Source organism: Narcine bancroftii, chromosome 4 (genome assembly GCF_036971445.1).
Source record: "Narcine bancroftii isolate sNarBan1 chromosome 4, sNarBan1.hap1, whole genome shotgun sequence".
Lineage (NCBI taxonomy): Eukaryota > Metazoa > Chordata > Chondrichthyes > Torpediniformes > Narcinidae > Narcine > Narcine bancroftii.
The window spans coordinates 175,212,614-175,232,256 of NC_091472.1; the positions used below are offsets into that span (position 1 = coordinate 175,212,614).

The window sequence follows — 19,643 nt, forward strand, 5'->3', positions numbered from 1 at the left end:
TTATTGTTGTGTGGTCAATCTGATGCCAAGTAATATTACATTAATGGTGGTCTTGTTCTCTGGTCCAGTGCTCACTGGGATCCAAACTTCATCTGTCCAAACTCATTTCAGTTTGCAGGTTGTTAAGCAGGAAAGTCTGCAGGCACTGTGATTGCAGAAAAGTGCTGGAGAAACTCAGCAGGTCACACAGCATCTATAGAAGTGGTTCTCAACCTTTCACCCACAACCCCTCCCCCACTCACATACCACCCTTACTAACCAGAGCTCCTACAGAATCTTATGCCATCAGTGCTCTGTGGTTAGTAAGGGAATGATACAAGGTGGTACAAGAGTGGAAAAACTGGTTGAGAATCACTGGCTTAGCTCTTAAGGTATGAGCAAAAAGCAGGCAGGTGTCTGAATAAAAAGGTGGGAGGTGGAAGAGGATGGAAGAAGGGGCAGGGAGAGGAGCACAGGCAAAATGTCATCGATCGATATGGATGGAAGGGTAGAAGAGAAAATAGCCAAGTGACAGGGAGAGTGAATGCGGTGGGGAGCTGGAGGAGAGGAGAAAGAGGGATAGGGAGGGAGAGAGGGGGAGGGGCCCAATAGAAACTGGAGAAGTCCATCTTAATGCCATCTGGTTGAAAAGCACCCAGACAGAGTATTAGGAGTTCTTCCTCCAATTTGCAGTCTCGATTTAGATTCCAGTTTGTTAAATCGCAAAAGTGCTAGCGAAACTCAACAGATTCCAGTTTCTCACCTTCTGTCTCAGATCTTTAAGGTCATTGAATGGGGGGAGGGGGGTAAGAGGTTAAAAAAAAACAACACAAAATTTCATCACTGCAACATAAAAAATAATTTTTTATCTAAATTTTATTCAAAATCAACAATTATAGGCTCTTTATCGAATGACTGGTATTGAACCCATCTCCCATCTTCAGCATATAAAATACATGCTATTGTGCAGGAAAACCAACAATCAATATACAGTCTTCTCATATACAAAATAGAGCAAAACAGATCAATATCTTCCGTAAGACAATCTAGAAGTATCAAAGTAAATAAACAATGATTTATATACAGCCCTTGTTGCCTCGTATAAAAGTAATAATGCTGTTTTCTTGGCAGGTTTTATATTTGCCAGGTAATTTCATAGTTATTAAGAAACAGTCTGCTCTTGGCCTCTCAATCCATTTTCTTCTGCATCGATGCTCATGCTCTCATCGCCATAGAGATAGCAAGGTGGTCTTACAGGGGGGGCTTCAATGATTAAGACTCCTTCAGGAGACAAAGATGCAAAAACTGTGATGGGATTAATTTCGATGGGCAACCTGGAGAAGCAGAGAGATAATAAGGTTGAGCAAAGCATCCCATAGCCCTAACCTCATTGCAAGCGTCAGCCCTTTACTATTTTATGCTGAGTGCATTCAAAACATACTAGAATTTTCCATGGAGTTTTTGATTCAGATATAGAAGTCTAAGACTGCTTTAGAGGGAAAGAATGGTGAGTGTTGATTTTCCTTGATGAATGATTGAAGTACAATGGGGAAAGGATTCAGGTTTTAATTACTGGGGGTGGGGGTGTGGGTAAGGCATAAAGAACTATTATTATTTTATAATCTGAAACAGAGTACAGTAGAACCCCTGATATCCATTACCTAAGGGGATTGATAGATGCCAGATACATGAATTTTCCAGTTGCTTGAGGTTGCATATTGTGTGCTTGGTGAACTAATGGTAAAGCACGCCAATTTTAATTTTTTTTAACCTATTTATCTTCTTCAATTGTTTTGCTAGTTGCTTGAATTGCAGTTAATGGGGGGGGTTTGCTGTATCTCTAAAGGTGATAGAAAGTCAGTCAGGATTTCCAACAGAGAACTGGCAAAGCACCCAAGAGAATAATGTTCAAGTCTATGGAAAAGAGCAACGGAGGCTGAGATGGCACTACTAGGTTACCTTAGACTCAATGGGCTGAATGGCCTTTGCTGTAATTAATCCAGTTTGTCAATTTCATTTTTAGTGGCATCATGTAAAATTGTTTAAGCATATCTGAGAAATATTGGATTAAACAATTTTGTTCCAAGCATGAAACTATTATTAAAGTAAAACAATTAGTAGATCGAATAATTTCATTCCGAGCAATTGAGAGATGTCACCATATGATCATCTGCAACTGAAGAGGATGTTGAATTGTCTTTATATTCAGTGAATAATCCCAGGTATTTTAATTAAGAAATTAAAGTCAGGGGAAATCCAAGAGAGAAGACAGCCCTGTTGAATGGCCAATGGCTTTTGAACTGCTGGTAGATCAGGGAAATGGGAGACTTCGATTAGGATGTCACTTCTGTATATTTTAAAGCTCACGTTAAATATTCATAATGCAGAGAGAAAAACTCCTAACAGAATTAGAGGATATTCAAGGAGACATTAGTTTCAGAATCATCCTACAAACTACTTCTAATACTTTTTTTTTGAAGTTGAGGTTATGTGCTAACCTACAGGTTAGGCTCAATCCCTCAACTTCATCACAAAAACTGAGACAAACAACTTCAAGCAGAATTTGGGTCTGGAGCACTGTCAGAATGCCCTGCCTTACAGTTGTGTTATTAAACTATGGGTGAGACAGGCAGCCGGAAAAGATCCAATAGCATTATTTTGAATATAGCATGAAGTCATACCCAATATCCTGTTCAGTTTATCCTCAAATTCAACTAAAACTAGACTCCCCAGCTAGAAACACACACAATCATCCGTCACTTTCCTGGGATACTTATGGTGAATGTTCAGTGTCACTTTGCAGCCCAGTGCTGTTTGCTTGTGCAATACTGCAGCTTGTGGGTGCTTATGAAATGCAGATTGATTACCAAGTCTCACAAATTACAATGTGACACGTTTCAAAAAAAGTTTATTAACTGAAAAACAATTTTGGATATTTTGACAAGGATATGATAGGCTCTACAGCAATGCAAATCATTTAAAAAAAAACTTTCATGTATTTTAAAATCCATCTACCATTTACTAGACTTTAATTAATCTAAATTCTGAATGCCATAAATCAGAACTATACTTATCTGCTTGGTATCTTCAGAAGATCTATTATTGTTGGACATTCTCACCTCCATATTATTAATGACCAGTGTGAGAGCAGGAGATTAAAAATAAACTTTCTGATCTGGGATTACTAAATTCCTATTTATTTTATGAACTCCAGACCTGGTTAAATGAGCTCACACCTGCTATTTAATAAATTAATAAAGTCTGTGAAGTAAAGCATTAAACAGAAGACTGATAGTCAGGTCCTAGATAGCACTAGGTATATTCAAAGCAATATTTTTTTTGCATTTAAGTACTTAATGGAGACTTGCAGGTCTTTGGTTTCTGGAATGCCAGTTTATTTTAATGACATAATACAAAATGTTTTCAATCTTAACAACAGTGTCAGTGTAATCTGCTGGCCCGACTTGAACATGATCACTTTCATGCTTTGAGTCAGAAGAATCCTTTCAGCAGAGGAACAGGGCAACAACGGGCCCAGCTTGTTCATGCCAAAGCAACATGTCCTCTTGCTTTTGTCTCACTTGCCGGCACGAGGCCCATGCCCTTCCCAGCCACTCTGTTACCAAATTGGTTTTTTTAATTAAATTGACGTACCTGCCTCCACCACTTTGTCTGGCAAGTCATTCAACATGTCCAACACCCCGAGTGGAAAAACTACCCTCTCATGTTCATTCAAAATCCCCCCACCTGCACTTAATGCTTAGAGGCTAAATGTATCTCAGGGGCCCACATTGCTTTCAGCACATCTGTGGGCCCAATGTAATTACTTAGCTATTGAAATAGATGCTTTAAAATTGTACAGAGGTTTTGCAAGCCCTCTGCAACTCAGAAGTAACCGGCAGACCAGGAGACCCCCAAGTGGAGACAATGGGAAGTCAAATAGGATTGTTAAATAAAATATACAAATCAAACTTCCCACATATTTTTCTGAGTTATGAGAGACAAGTATTGGGTTGAGTCTTGGGGGGGGGTTGCGTGGTGCAAAGGAGGCAGTAGATACAGTAAATTCAAAAGACAACTGGTGACAAAAGTCTATTTGAAACAAGTTATGTGGACATGAGTGAAGATTGCCAAGAGAACACTGACAGGTGGTTTAAGGCAAGCTGCAGAGTGAAAATAGTTTGAATTTTGTTTTGTTTTGAAGTCTGCAATATCATCCAAATCTTGTTGATGTTCAGCTGAACCTGACATGCCTATGAAATCAATTTTGTGCATGGATCTACTGACACTCACTTTATCCAAATATAGTTTGCCAATTTGATATTTTTTATGAAGACTGTTCATCTTTAATAAATGCTTTTCAGAGATTAGAAAGTTCATTATTTAGAAAGCAAAGGTTTAAAATAGTATCAACTGCCTTGATGGCAGTTGATCATTTATGCACTGAATATTTTATATTATATATTAAATCTCATCTAAAAAGATGGATTTACAAGAGAGGAGCAGTTTATTAGCAATTAAACTGTCAACTTTCTACAGGGTACAAGTTATTTAGTGCAGAGAAGTTTGACAAACTTTTCTGTTTACTGGCAAGCAGAACTAGCATTTGAAAATGGATTGTCATGCATTACTACATCTCATGGGGATTGGGTCATTTGGATGCATTTACCAGCTTATTGCTCAGTTAAATTTGTTATGAAATGTTTTAACTTGAGACCCAATGCATGACGCAAGTTCAACATATGGCAAATCCTAAGTGCCTACCATATTGGAGGCCAAGACAATGTTAACAAATCTGTGCTCAGTAATTGTTAAAAAAGCAAGTCATAGGATACCATGTTTTAAAAAAAATTTTCTTTGTTTTTTTTCCAAAAACTCATTTTTCCCATCAACATACAGTCATTCTACTGCTCTGGTTTTAATCCTCACACGTCTGCAAAATTACAAGTTGTTAAAATTCAAGATTCCTTTATTATAGTGTCCATAAAATCTTCTGTTTGCCCGTAAAGTTGTACATTGGTCCAGTATTAACCAATTTGTTGCTGAATATTTGCTTTCTATTTGTAGGAAATTCAACTTTGAATAAAGAGAGTAAACTTTGCTCATTTTCTTTTAAGTTAATGAAATTAACTTAAAATGTTGAACCAATGTTACAAAATCAATAATTTATTTGGCCACTTTTGATGTGGTCCACCAACTGCAAAGAAGCGTTTTTATATTAAAAGTTGGGCTATTGTCTATGTATTATTGGATTACGATCTACCATAGCAATGTACTCTGCAAAATCTGAACAAAATTATCAGTGCAGTTAAAATAAATTGATTTAGAATTTCAATAGAATGTATAGAGAAGTATTAGAGACAAGTCAACCCACCCTTACTGCTAACATGACTGAAGAAAATATCAACAGTGCAAATGTTAAGGAGGAATTAAGGTCTTGTAAAAAAAAAAATCTTCCAAACTGAGAGAAGCAGTTGGATCCAGTGTTATTCAGAAGGGGGCATTAAGTTGAAGAATGATAGATTTTTTTCCTCCTGCCACTCTACCTTTTAGTCTGGACACAGAAATGGATCCATTTTGTTAAAAATCTTTATGATTTTCCTCAATGATATTCCCACTGATTCACTCACCAAATAAGGAAGGGACTTGCAGGCAAACAATCTCAAGTTCTCTCTTTTTCCTGGCTCAGGCTCAATTTGTATTAAATACTGTATTCAAACCATGTAACAAACTTTAAACAAGGGTGCTGACACATAGACTCAATCCAATAGACTCTTACTTTACATTTACTGCTTCCCAGTCATGTATAGTGATTGGTACTTACTGGATTTTTTTGGTGAAGTTTTTGGAAACTATTCCACCCTCTTCTTGCTTTTCTTCATGTTTTCCTGAGAATGATGCAAAAGGGAAAAAAAAAATCAGGAAGTATATTAAATGCAAGATGGTCTCACTTCACAGGGGAAATAATTAATAATTCAACATCATTGTTTTTCTTTACTTACTCCCCCCCCCCCAGGTTTACGGTCATGTTCCCAGCAGTCATTTGGCCACTGTTTTAATGTGCACCATTGTCAGCCACAACAATGTCTCTTGGCCTGCCCTCACTCCCTGGACATCACACCAACAGCATCTCGTCCACTCCACCCATATTCCAACAGCCAACATTCTCAAACGCAGAGCACATCCCTCCAACCCCACAACACTCTGTGACCTTCCTTATGGAGCCTTCAATGCTCTATGGGATTGCTTATGGAAACATGCAGTTTTTTTTTAAACTGACTTGTCAAATTTCGCTGTTAGACATGCACAAAGTGAGAATATCCCAATGAAAAGGACCAACTGTGCATTCATTGTCCAGTTTTGCAAACCATTTGTCCTTTGGAGTTTTCTAAAAAAAAATGCAGAAATCTCAACAAACTATTAAGAGGTAGCAAAGGAAAATGCAACATTGGGGGCATTGAACAGGCGAGGAAGTGCATGGGTGGAGAGAACTGGCGAATTGACCCTTCCCCGCACTGGATGCCTGGAAGCTGCCAGTGTTGGCACTGCCCAAGGCGGTGGTCTTGCCTACTTGGCGGTGGGCGAAAGGAATGGACTCTTCCCTCCCAATCACCAACCTACCTGATATCTCCACGAAGCCATCCTTGGTTTTGATGGTGAGCTCCTCGGGCGCGAAGCTCTGCACGTTGACACACACCTTCCAGGGCTCCCCGGGGCTGAGGCTCGGGGGGCTCCTGGCCTCGGGGTAACCCATGTAACGAGCCGTGTAGTGAGGAGGCGGCGGGCTGCAAGCCGCCGGAGTTTCGCGGGACGCCCCATTGAAGGAGGACCTCAGAGGGCCGGGCCAGGTCGAGGTCAGCCTGGGGCGAGCCCAGTTGGGCCAGTCGGCCGTGAAGTGGTCGGAGAAAGGCGAGATCCCGAATTCCTCGTCCAGGAACCGAGGGTCTCGGAAAGGGTCCCTGCTGCTCCTCTGCCTGCCGGGCATCTGGCAGGAGAACGGCACCTGACCTTCAGCCATGCCTCCGCACTCTCGCTCACCTCGCTCGGCTCTGTGCTCCGGCCTTTATACTTGGCCGGGAGGCGAGGACGGCCGCCAGTTGTCATCTGTAAGATCTGATCGATGAGCAAAACGAAGGAATGTGGCGTGGGCCGCGGCAGCGTTCTCCCTCCTACGTGTGCTGACCAAGTTTAGCCATGACTGGCTTTCGCCCTGCCTCTCCGCTGGCTATTTAAAGCGTCCCGTCTCATCCTTGTTTACCAGCCCTGTCACCCTGCTTGAAGGGTGGGGGAGGAGAGGAAATATTTGATTCATAAGCCTCAATAACAAACCGGCTGAAGCACTTGGGTCTCAAACACTTTCACTGGTGTTGAAGGACTGGCTCAGGGTTCACCTGATTGTACAACCCGACCAACTCCAGCCCATGGTGCACACACTATGCATAACGATCACATAAACATTTGGCATGATCTTCAGTGTTACAGGACACTGTTTATTAATTCCACAGCCCGTGGGACTAAGGTATTACCCAGCCTGGCAGTCCTGATTTTGATTCCCCTGTCCCTTCTTGTTGATGGCAGGTGGGGGTTGAAGATACTGTGTGCTGGATGGAAAGGGCCTTCTATCATTCCTTGAGCCCTATTTAGACAAAGCTGGCTGTAAATGTCATCTATAGAGGAAGGAGAGTCCCCAGTGATCCTCTCGGCTGCTTTAATGATCCATAGACTTCCGGTCCACAACTACTAAACCACACAATGATGGCTGTAAATGTCATCCATAGAGGGAGGAGAGACCCCAGTGATCCTCTCGACTACTTTAATGATCCATAGACTTCCGGTCCACAACTACTATACCACACAATGATGGCTGTAAATGTCATCCATAGAGGGAGGAGAGACCCCAGTGATCCTCTCGGCTACTTTAATGATCCATAGACTTCCGGTCCACAACTACTACACCACACAATGATGCAGCCAGACAGGACACTCTCAATTGTGCTTCTGTAAAATGTTGTCAAGAATGGGAGGGCCGGTAGCCAGTAGCCTTGCCCTCCTCAGCCTCCTTAGGAAGCCTGCGCCTTCCTGACTAATGAGGAGATGTTGTGAGTCCAGGATAGATGTTGGTTTGCAGTAATGGAATATATGCTTTTGTCAGTACAATGAAAATGCTGAAAGACATGTAGGTTTTTAGACATTCATAAGTCTGTAAGTGAGAAAAATACACAAAAATCACTCATTGTGGTAACGAGGCTTCACACAGGCAAGATTCAGTACTGAAACTGAAGGGCAAAGCTCGTTCTGCTATTCACCGGCGCTAATTTATGAACATACGATGGACTTAGACTGCAATAATATAATGGGAGCTTGTTGCAGGGTTTCCAAAAGTGAGGTGTTACTCAGCTGGGCCCAGCCTGTATTGCGAGGAAGGCATATTTTTGAGCTGAAATCTTCGAGCCAGTCTTCCATTGGTAGAGGCAGAACAATGTTGTGAAAGCTATCCTCCTCGTGGATGGGAACTTCTCTTGACTTCAAGAAATTATTTCTTTGTGCGATCTTTTTGAGCTTGGAGGTTGGGATGAATTAACATTTCTGTTTTAACAATGGATCATTGGCCTGAAAGATAAATTCGTATCAAGGAAGTTCTGACCTGGTCTGATTTTCATAATCCGTAGTATATTAGTTTTGGATCACTGTTTGATTCAATACTGCTTCACTTCCAGGAATGGCTACCTTGAAGAAGCTCAATCCTTTCTGCTTTTCTAATTTACCTTGTTCACCCTCATTACTTTCGGTTTCCCTTCCTGATTTTGATAAGCTGTCAAAAACTTGCTCCCACAGCTGCCTCTATGCCTTTTGTGAGTTTCTCTGGACCTGGATTCCAAATGGACTGCACTGTAAATCATAGACTGGGAAGCATATCAGATCCCAACAAGCAAGCTTTTGAAAATAAATGAATCCTCACTCCATTGACCTTGGTTGAATCCTGACTGCATGGAAGATGTTTGTTTTTCTTATGATGATGTGAATGTCCCCAAATGCTCTGGTTTTCACCTGGATCCCAAAGGTTGGGGGTTGACCCAGTGTAAATTGTTTCTACTCTACAGATGGAGTAAAACACAAAAGTGTTTAAGGGCTCAGGCCCAAAACATTGACAATATATCTTTACCTCTCTAGATGTTGCGAGATCAGTTGAGTTCCTCTAGCATTTCTGTGTTTTGTAGACTCTTAATGCCTATCCCGCATCGGACTTGTCAGCCACAAACGAGCCTGCAGCTGACGTGGACATTTACCCCTCCATAAATCTTCATCTGCGAAGCCAAGCCAAAGAATAGGAGATGATAGGAATGTGGGGAGAACAGGCTATGTAGAAAATTAAGAAGCAAATGGGATGAGCTGAAATGGTCTCACCCCACATTGTAAAAAAAGAAAATTTAACACACATTGTAATTCCACTTAAGCATTTTGAAAAGGAAATCCATGAAAACTGATACATTGAAGATATACAGATTTCTTGAATCATTATTCTCATTGCATGCTCAGCTCCTTGCTTAATGCATATATCAACAATTGCATTGCTCTTAAGTTTTTTCTCATATAGGAGGAACTTTCTTAATCTCAAGCCTTTCCTGGTTCACAGTTCCACTTCATCCTTCACCACTTGATGTTTTATCAGAAGGACACCAATGGATGGAATCTCACCTGAAACATTTATGATTTTTACACAGCCTTCATGCAATTTTACCACTTATGAAGAGTCTCCGACATCCCGGCATTGGAATGACCAAAGCTGCAAACTTCCGCTTCAGTCCACCATTTTATACAGCACACGGGCATTGCGGTATGTAAAGAGACAGGACATGCTCCTTCGTGTCTGATGCATGGCTATTTTTTTCTTGACTTCAGCCCCATTGTCTCATATTCCTTAATTTCCTTAATATGCAAAGTTCTATTGATCTGTTTTGAATTAACTCATGAGTAGAACTCCATAATCCTTTGGAATAAGAAAATTCCAAAAATTCTCCAGCCTTTGAGTGAGGAACCTTCTCCTCATCTCAGTCCTAAAGGACCCACCCCGTATTGTGAGTCTGCAATCCCCATTCCTGGACTCCTAAGGCAGCAGGAATATCCATCCTATATTTTTATCCAGTGAAACATTCAAATAATTTTACATTGCACTGCCCATTTTCTAAAGAATACATGCCTAGTCTACCCCATCTCTGCCCATATGGCAAAATGACCATCCTAGAAATCTGCCTGATGAATTTTTGCTGCATTTCATGCAATGGCAAGTTTATCCTTTCTTAGTTCTCCCAAGCATAGTCTTAATAAATTATTTGATAATAGTAATCAGACATCTCAACTGTGTACTCAACTTCTCTGGTAATGAAGATACTTTTGCTTACTGCACCTGTAATTTACATATAACAATATTATCCAATGTTGATCAAACTTCTTCATGCAAACAGCCACATTTCCTGAAAATATAAATAGCTCTGATCCATTCCTTCACCCTGATCTATTCGACTCATCCCACTTGGGCCCCTGGTCTAGGATTATGCTGAAAATACAACAGATTTGCCATCTAGGGAGGAATTAAGTCGACTTAGCTCATATTCTATTAAAAAAAATGAGAGTTGAAACAGGTATTTTATCTGATACAATATTTTCTGGGGTTTTATGTGGGACCTTATCGAAGGCCTTTTGGAAGTCCAGGTACATCACATTCACTGGCTCTCCCCCATCTATTTTACCTGTCACCATCTCAAAGAATTCCAATAGATTTGTCAAGCACGATTTACCTTTTGTAAATCCATGTTGACTCTGTCCAATCCCTTCTCTGCTAGTCATATGCTCCGCTATTACATCCTTAATAATGGATTCCATCATTTTGCCCACTACTGATGTAAGGCTCACCGGCCTATAATTCCCCGCTTTTTCTCTTCCCCCCTTTTTAAATAGTGGGGTAACATTAGCTACCCTCCAATCCATGGGTACTGATCCTGAGTCTATCGAGTTCAGGAAAATAATTCTTAAAGCATCTGCTATCTGAATGTCCACTTCCTTAAGTACCCTAGGATGACCCCCATCGACGTGATCTACCGGGACCATTGCCTGAAGAGGGCGCACAAAATCAGTGAACTGGGGCGGACTCGAAAGGCCAACATGGCCTGTTTCCGCTCCGTAAATGGTTATATGGTTATATGGTTAACCATCACTGTAGGTTTAATGGAATATATTCCCACATTCCTTTTATTCTTTCTTTCTTCATTCACCAATTGAATTTAGTCAATGACTGAGAACCCACATAAACTCAGGCATTTCCTGACTTGTCTTTGCAATGATCCTTAAGGATTTTCAATTTTCCCCTGTACTGATAAAAATGGCAGGTAAAGAGAGCAGAATCCACCATTCGAGTTTAAAGTTAGGTTACAGGAAATGCTTTGTAAAAATGATATAGTGCATGTGAATTAACCATTAACACAGAATGGCGAGGTGGTAACATCTCCTTCTTTCTTTGGCTTGGCTTCGCAGACGAAGATTTATGGAGGGGTAATGTCCACGTCAGCTGCAGGCTTGTTTGTAGCTGACAAGTCTGATGCGAGACAGGCAGACACGGTTGCAGCGGTTGCAAGGGAAAATTGGTTGGTTGGGGTTGGGTGTTGGGTTTTTCCTCCTTTGTCTTTTGTCAGTGAGGTGGGCTCTGCGGTCTTCACAACAGATCAATTGACTAGCTGTTTTGGACAAGAACTTTGAGAAATAATTTCGGTAATCTTCAGTAAATAACTTTGACTCTCTCATGGTTGTTACATATTCTTTTTCAGCAGTGCATTGGGATTACAGATGATTAAACAAGCAGGCTGCAGATGCTAGAGAAATAGAACAATGCACAAAAGTTCTGGAGGAACTCAGCAGGTCATGGCGAGCAATAGACAGCTAATGTTCTGGCCTGAAATGTTGACTGCGCATTGCTTTCCATCGATAATACATGACCTGCCGAGTCCTCTGATACTTTTGTGTATTGTTGGAATTATGTTCCACAAAGGTTTTGTGCGTTCTGAGGTGACTAATGAGGCCAATGTAGGAACTGCAGTCTCTTCTGCAGAATGTTTCTTTTGGTGGCTTGTGAGTGGTGCTTTTTCCACCAATGACGCAGGGCTTCTGGATGCTCTTGATACATGGTCTTGCTCTTCTGCATTCCATCCCAAATACTCTTCTCCACTTTGAACAGACCTGGGCCATAGTTTCTCAGGAGTCAATAGGAATGTTGCATGTTTTCCAAGGAAGCTTTGATTACATAGAATACTACAGCACAGTACAGACCCTTTGGCCCTTGATGTTGTGCTGACCCATATATCCCCAGTACTAAACCCATCCTACTCTGTAACCCTCTGTTTTTCCTTCATCCATGTGCCTATCTAAGAGTCTCTTAAATGCTTCCAATGTTACAGTCTTCATCACCATATCAGGCAAGGCATTCCAGGCACCCACAACTCTCTGTGTAAAAAAACTTACCCAAGATGACTCCCTTAACTTTGTGCATATGTCCTCGGGTGTTGGCTATTCCTGCCCTGGGAAACAGGTGCTGGCTTTCCACCCTATCTAAGCCTCTCATAATCTTGTAGACTTCTATTAAGTCTTCTTTCATCCTTCTATGCTCCAAAGAGAAAAGTTTAATCTCTACCAACCTTGCCTCATAAAACTTGTTTTCCAATCCAGGCAACATCCTGGTAAATCTCCTCTGCACCCTCTCCACATCCTTCCTCTGATCAGGTGACCTGAACTGAACACAATATTCTAAGTGTGGTCTAACCAGAGATTTGTAGAGTTGCAACATGACCTCTCTACTCCTGAACTAATTCCCCCTATTAATGAAGCCCAGCATCCCACAGGCCGTCTTAATTATCCTATCAACCTGTGCAGCGACCTTGAGGGATGTATTGATTTGAACCCCAAGATCCTTCTGTTCATCCACACTCCTATGTATCTGACCATTAACCCTGTACTCCAACTTCTGGTTTGTCCTTCCAAAATGCATCACCTCATACTTATCCAGATTGAACATTTACACTTTTCTGCCAACTCTGCATCCTGTCTATATCTTTTTGTAACCTTCAGTGATCTTCAGCTCCATTTGCAACTCTTCCAACCTTCATGTCATCTGCAAACGTACTGACCCATCCTTCCCCCTCTTCATCCAGGTCATTTATAAAAATCACAAATAGCAGGGGTCCCAGAACAGATCCCTGTGGCAAACTATTAGTTACTGGCCTCCGGGCAGAATAGTTTCTTTTCACTACTACTCTCCGCTTTCTTTCGGCAAGCCAATTTTTTTATCCACACAGCCAAGGCTCCACTGATCTCATGACTTTCTGGATGGGCCTACTGTGGGGGACCTTGTAAAATGCCTTGCTAAAATCCTTGTAGACCACATCTACCATCCTACCTTCATCAATTTTTTTTGTGCCTCCTCAAAAAACTCTGTTAGACTTGTGAGGCATGACCTTCCCTTCACAAAGTCATGCTGATTATCCTTGAGTAGACAGTTCTTCTCCAAATGCTCATAGATCCTATCCTTAAGAATCCTCTCCAATAGTTTGCACACCACAGTCATTGGACTCATCGGTCTATAATTCCCAGGATTCTTCCTATTACCTTTTTTAAACAAGGGGACTACATTTGCCATTCTCCAATCCTCTGGCACATTCCCTGCGACCAAAGAGGATTCAAAGATCATCACTATTGGCCCAGCTATCTCTTCTTTCACTTCCCACAGCAACCTGGGCATATCATGACTGGCCTCGGAGATTCATCAATCTTGATGTTTCTAAGAAGATCCAACAGTCCTCTTCTTAATCTCTACATTATCTGGCACACTGGCCAGTTCTATTTTGACCTCACCCTGATCAATGTCTTTTTCTTTTAAAGTGATGTATTAATTTAGGACCTCCCCAACCTCCTCCATCTCCAGGCACATTTCACCCCCTTTATTCTTTAGCGCCCCCACCCTCATTCTTGTCATCCTTCTATCCTTCACATACGCATAGAATTCCTTGGAATTCTCCTTAATCCTACATGCCAAAGCCTTTTCATGCCTCCTTTGAGCTCTCCTAAATCCTTTCTTAAGCTCCTTCCTGGCAACGATATATTTCTCATGACCCGGTCCTGTTTCCTGCTTCCTATATCTAACATATGCTTCCTTCTTACTCTTGACTAGTTGTCTCACCTGTTTGGTAAGCCATAGTTCTGTTTTCCTATCATCTATTCCTTGTTCCAGTAGGACAAACTTATCCTGAACCCTGCACATGGTCACTAAACTTCCTCCTCATTACTTCCGTGATTTCACCCTTGAATGTGTTTCCAATTTATTCTCGCTAGTTCCTGCCTCATCCCTTTGTAATTAGCCCTTCCCTAGTTAATCACTTTCCTATTTTGTCTGTTTTTATCCTTTTCTATAGCTAATCTGAAGCTAAGGGAGTTGTGGGCACTCTCACCAAAATGTTCCCCCACCGAGAGGTCCACCACCTGACCAGGTTCATTACCAGTACTTGATCTCATATGACCTCTTCTCTTGTCAGCTGGTCCATGGACTGTGTCAGGATTCCTTCTTGAATGCACCTGACAAACTCTGCCCCCATCTATCCCTCTTGCAGTCAGTAGGTGCCAATCATTATTAGGGAAGTTGAAATCACCCAGAACTACAACCGTGCATTTCCTGCACCAATCCAAAATCTGCCTGCTTAACTGCTCCTCGGTGTCCCTTGGGCTATTTGGGGACCTATAGACTACTCCCAGCACGGTGATAGCTCCCTTCCTATTTTTGACTTCCATCCACACCGACTCAGTGGGCATTTCTCCCTTTCTATAGCCGTGATGTTATCCCTGACCAGTAATGCTACTCCTCCCCCTTTTCTACCTCCCATCTTATTCCTTTTAAAACATTTAAATCATGGTAAATGCATCAGCCAATCCTGCCCTTCCTCCAGCCATATTTCTGTAATGGCTACAAAATCATAGTTCCACATTCTGATCCATGCTCTTAAGTTCATCCCCTTTATTTCTAATAATCCTACTGTGGAAATAGACACATTTCAACTCCCCCCTAATTGGCTACATTTATGTTTTGTCCCCTGCCTGTCCTTTCTCACCATCTCAGAACACATAGCTTCATGCTTTTGACCTTCTACCCTAATCTCTGTACTCACATTCTGATTCCCACACCCCCTGCCAAACTAGTTTAAACCCTCCCCAACAGCTCTAGCAAACCTACCCACCAGGATATTGGTGTCGCCCCATCCTTTTTGTACAGGTTAGACCTTCCCCAGAAATCTGAACCCTGCCCCCTGCACCAACTTTTCAACCACACATTCATCTGCCACAACTTCCTATTCCTACCCTTTCTCAAAGGTGGCACAGGTGGTAATCTTGAGATTACCATCCTTGAGCTCCTATTTTTTTTAACTTTTCCAGCTCCCTATATTCCCTCTTCAGGACCTCATCATTACTCCCATCTATGTCATTGGTTCCCACGTGGACCACAACATCTGGATGCTCACCCTCCCCCTCCAGAATGCTGTGAACGATCAGAGACATCCCTGACCTTGACACCTGGGAGGCAATATACTATCCGGGAGCCCCGAGCTTGCCCACCAAACATCCTATCTGCTCCCCTAAGCAATGAGTCTCCAATTACCATCACTCTCCTCTCCACCCCCCTTCCCTTCTGAGGTGAGGGCCCATCCCCTGCACCAGAGACGTGACCACCAATAGCCCCTGGTAGATTCTACCCCCACCCCCCAACAGTATACTAATTGTTGAGGGGAATGGCACAGGGGTGCTCTGCACTGTCTGCCTATCCCCCTTCCCTCTCCTAACAGTCTCCTTGAAGCTCATCTCTATCACTCACTTGGCATCCCAAATGATCCTGAGTTCATCCACCTCAATCTTTCTAACACGGTTTTCCAAGGAGCTACAGCTTGATGTGCCTCTTGCACGTGTAGTCATCAAGGACAATTGTGTTGTTCCATGTGTTCCACATCATTGAATCTTTTCTTCTATCAACCTTGTAACCTCTTCCTGTGACAGAGCTATCAAATATTTGTTCTACAGAATTATGTGCACCACTTTGAATTTATGATATGTGGGTAGTAGGTATCTCAGGCAATGTCAGCATTTATGGCCCGCCCGCAGTTGTCTCTAAACTGAGATGAGAATTCTGAGGCAACCATATTGTTGGGTCTACAGCCTGTATTATGTTGACTGGGGAAGGATAGCAGACTTCCTCTGTTGAATTAGAGAACGAGATAGTTTTTAATGTGCCTTTGAATATTAATCTCCTCTTAATTAGCATTGCACCACTCGACATATTTGCTAATGTATTATTTTGACTGATAATGATTGCAATTAAAAGAAATAGCATGTGATAGTTGCACAATCTTTTATAATGAATTTCACCATCACATATGAATATGGCATCCACGTCCCAGAATCTCATCAATGTGACATGAATGAACTAAACTTGTTGGTACTGATGGAGCTGGCAAGCAATCATATTCCACCTATTCATCAACTCGTCAAGGTTAACTGTTTTGAAATAACTAGTTGATTTATATATACTGAGCCTATTTGGAAGAATTGGTTTCTTTAAAAAAAATGAAGTCATTTCAGTAACTTTTGATGCCACAGATATAATACAATGAGGTAGGGAGTATAGCCTGCTGTCTCACAATGCCTGGGCTTCAATTTAATCTCCAGCACTCTGTGCAGAGTTTGAACATCCTCCTATCCTTTGTGTGCTCCAGTGTTCACCCACATCCCAAAGGAAAACCATTTCAATTCCACGTCACACTCCCGCACTAACGTTGACTTTACTGCTTTCCATTAAACTTGCTCGCCTTTCCTCTCCCCCTTCCTCCAACCACCCAGTCATCCCTCCTACCCCTCATTGCTGCTGTCCCCTCCCTCCTTTCTCTACCTATCATCTCCTGCCTTTGCCACCCCCCCTTCCCCCTCACTCTTTTGTTTGGATGCCTGTCAGCATTTTCTCCTGCTTTGATGAAGGGCTCAACCCCTTCGGTTCTGTATTCCTTTGCTACATAAGGACGCTGTTTGACCTGAGCTTCTCCAGCATTTTGTGTTTTTACTTCAACCACAGTGCCTACAGAATTCTGTGGGTTACTTCCCAAAGACAGGAGAGTTGCCTAGTTAATTGTCAACTTTTGACTGGCCCTGTAGTGTAGGGAGGGGAGTGGTCAAATTGTGGGGGAGGGAAGAATGAATGTAAACATGGGGATGATAAATTGGGTGCCGGATGTTTGGCATGGACTAAATGAAACATGACAGGCTACAGATGCTGGGATTGTAGTAAAAACATCGAATTGCTGGAAGAACGCAGCTGGTCTTTTCAAGGGACAGAGATTTGTTGCCGATGTTTCAGGCCTGAGGGAAAATCAGAAAAGGTAGAAGCCGGATACATCAGAAAGTCTCAGAGTTCAAACAATGGGGGAGGAATCCAGACCAACAAAAGGTGTTAATTGGATGTGATGAGGGATGAAAAATTTATCATGTCTGTGCAAGAGGACACAGGGAATGGAGAGATGAGGGGGTGGGGGAAAGACTTGTTGGACTGAAGATCCTGTTTCCATGTTATATGATTGTTCCAGTTGTTTAATAAATAATGCATGGAATAACATTAATAGATTCAAATCAAATTCCCTATGAGTCATATTTTACAGGACTAAGATTTTGAATGCAATAGGTTGAAGGTAATAATGATATCTGAAAATATCAATCTCTCTTCCCCTTTAGTTAGATTAAAGTGGCTGTAGAATCAGGAGGATTCAGAATGACTCACCTTTCATTTACTTGCTGTCTTCTAAAATCACTGCAGTTTAATTCAGATCACATTCTTGGCTTCCCATATCCATATTTTTATAATTCTATTTAACAATGTCACTTTGACAAGATAATCACGCAGAAATGATTTGACAAAATGTGTTTACGGCCACTTCATTTTACTGTTGGGGCCCTGCTGTCTAACACCACCACAGAAAACAGCAGGAAGGCACTTTACATTTTCAAACTCAAATCATTTGCTTGACTAGGAATCAAGTCCAATGCCACAGTACTGATGGTTCAATTCTACAGCAGATTTCTGAGGGACAATTGACCTTGGAAAACAGTTGTTTCCACTTTGTGAGTGTCGCACAGTGAGTACAAATCGAAAATTGCAATTGTAGGGGAGATACAGACATAACGGCACATTTAAGTGCCTACAAGCTGCCCTGGGGAAAAGCAGGACATGGTCCTTTGCTTAGGATTATGGTTGAGATCAATTCAAGAAAAAAAACATTTTCACAGCCTCAAGAGCTTTTATGCAAAATTGTCCTTGAGCAGCAAATTGCACTTCAGGCTTCAAGTACAACTAACTTATGTAATGAGAGTGCTGCATTAAATTACTTGCTGTATCCATCAAAGTCTTCTTGCCAGTTTAACAATTCACCCATTACATTGACTCAAGTCTTGTACATCTTAACCTTAAACCCTGCTGGTTGAGGTCTTTTTTTGCAGGACATCCTAAATATACTGACAAGGACAGTGTATCGTGGAGAGGAGTCCAAGGATGGAAAAGGGAAAATAATTTAAATTTCTCATTCAACAGAAAAAAAGATCGCCATGAAAATAATTGAATTATTGATCCGCACAGTACCCATCTCAACGGCACAGAGGGAAAGACACTGGTCGAAAGAGAGAAGTTAACATTTTAGAGAGCTTCACTATTCAAGGAAACCACTTCTCAGGAAGGAGAAAATTCAACTTGTAACATTTTGGGTATCAGTCTATGAGGAATTTGAGTTGAACTTTAATACACTATGAACAAAAATGACTTTGAATTGTTAGTCCTAAAGCATTACTGGTTTATTCTTTGTTATACGCTTCCTGGGCCGTTCAGATTAACTGATGGAATGGTTTTTGTGATAAGTCAACCTCTGCCTTATCAATGCAGCCTGTGACAACAAGGATGGTAGAATGCAAGTTGAGTGAATGCCAATTTTTTTTTCATCCTGCAGCTCTTAAGCTACCATGACCAACAATCTTTGGTAATCAAATTTACAGCAAATATCACTGATTATCTGGAAATAGCTGCTGAGGACACTTTGCAGTAGTGAGAATCTGTTTTAATAATGTTATGCAAAGAACTGAGCAACAATATTATCACTAACATTATGAATTCCAGGAAAATTCTAAAATATGATACCTAATTCAGACCTGTGTTGGGGTGCAGTGCTGCCGGAGCGCACCAAAGCGCCCCTCCGACACCTCAGGGGGCAGCTCCGGCACCTCCTTGTCACCGTTTTTGGTGAGCTCCGGCACCTAAAAAAAAAATCAGCACTGCACCCCTGGATCCATGTTACACATACACACACTCTCTCTCTCTCTCCCCCGCCCTCATTTTCATCACACCCTCATCCTACAGATTGGAGTCTGGACTAGATCAACTAGGAAACTCAGACCAATGTCAGGGTGCAAATTTCAATTAGCATTGGTCCCATCAGAATATTTAACGTACTGTTGTAAAATTTTGCTCTTTTAACTTGGAACATTTGTTACCCTATTCATGTTGCAGTGTTGATGTCCTTGATTTGTATTAAATAAAGGTAATTACTTCT

At 41.6% G+C, this 19,643-nt stretch overlaps 1 protein-coding gene and 1 long non-coding RNA gene across 2 annotated transcripts in view; one reads left to right on the forward strand and one right to left on the reverse strand.

The window, feature by feature from the left end:
- LOC138761262 (uncharacterized) overlaps positions 1 to 19,606 on the forward strand; it is a 161,261-nt gene extending 141,655 nt beyond the window's left edge. Inside the window, exons 3-4 of the long non-coding RNA XR_011356220.1 lie at positions 9,702 to 9,814; positions 18,635 to 19,606. This is a non-coding gene — a long non-coding RNA (uncharacterized lncRNA). The remainder of the gene's footprint in view (positions 1 to 9,701; positions 9,815 to 18,634) is intronic.
- On the reverse strand, positions 838 to 7,214 carry hspb8 (heat shock protein b8). The gene is made up of 3 exons (XM_069930439.1): positions 6,601 to 7,214; positions 5,804 to 5,867; positions 838 to 1,313 (listed from the first exon to the last, which is right to left on the reverse strand). Exons 1-3 carry the CDS (start codon positions 6,995 to 6,997, stop codon positions 1,142 to 1,144), a joined length of 633 nt encoding a protein of 210 aa, XP_069786540.1. The 5' UTR covers positions 6,998 to 7,214; the 3' UTR covers positions 838 to 1,141.
- Positions 19,607 to 19,643: the final 37 nt, after the last annotated feature.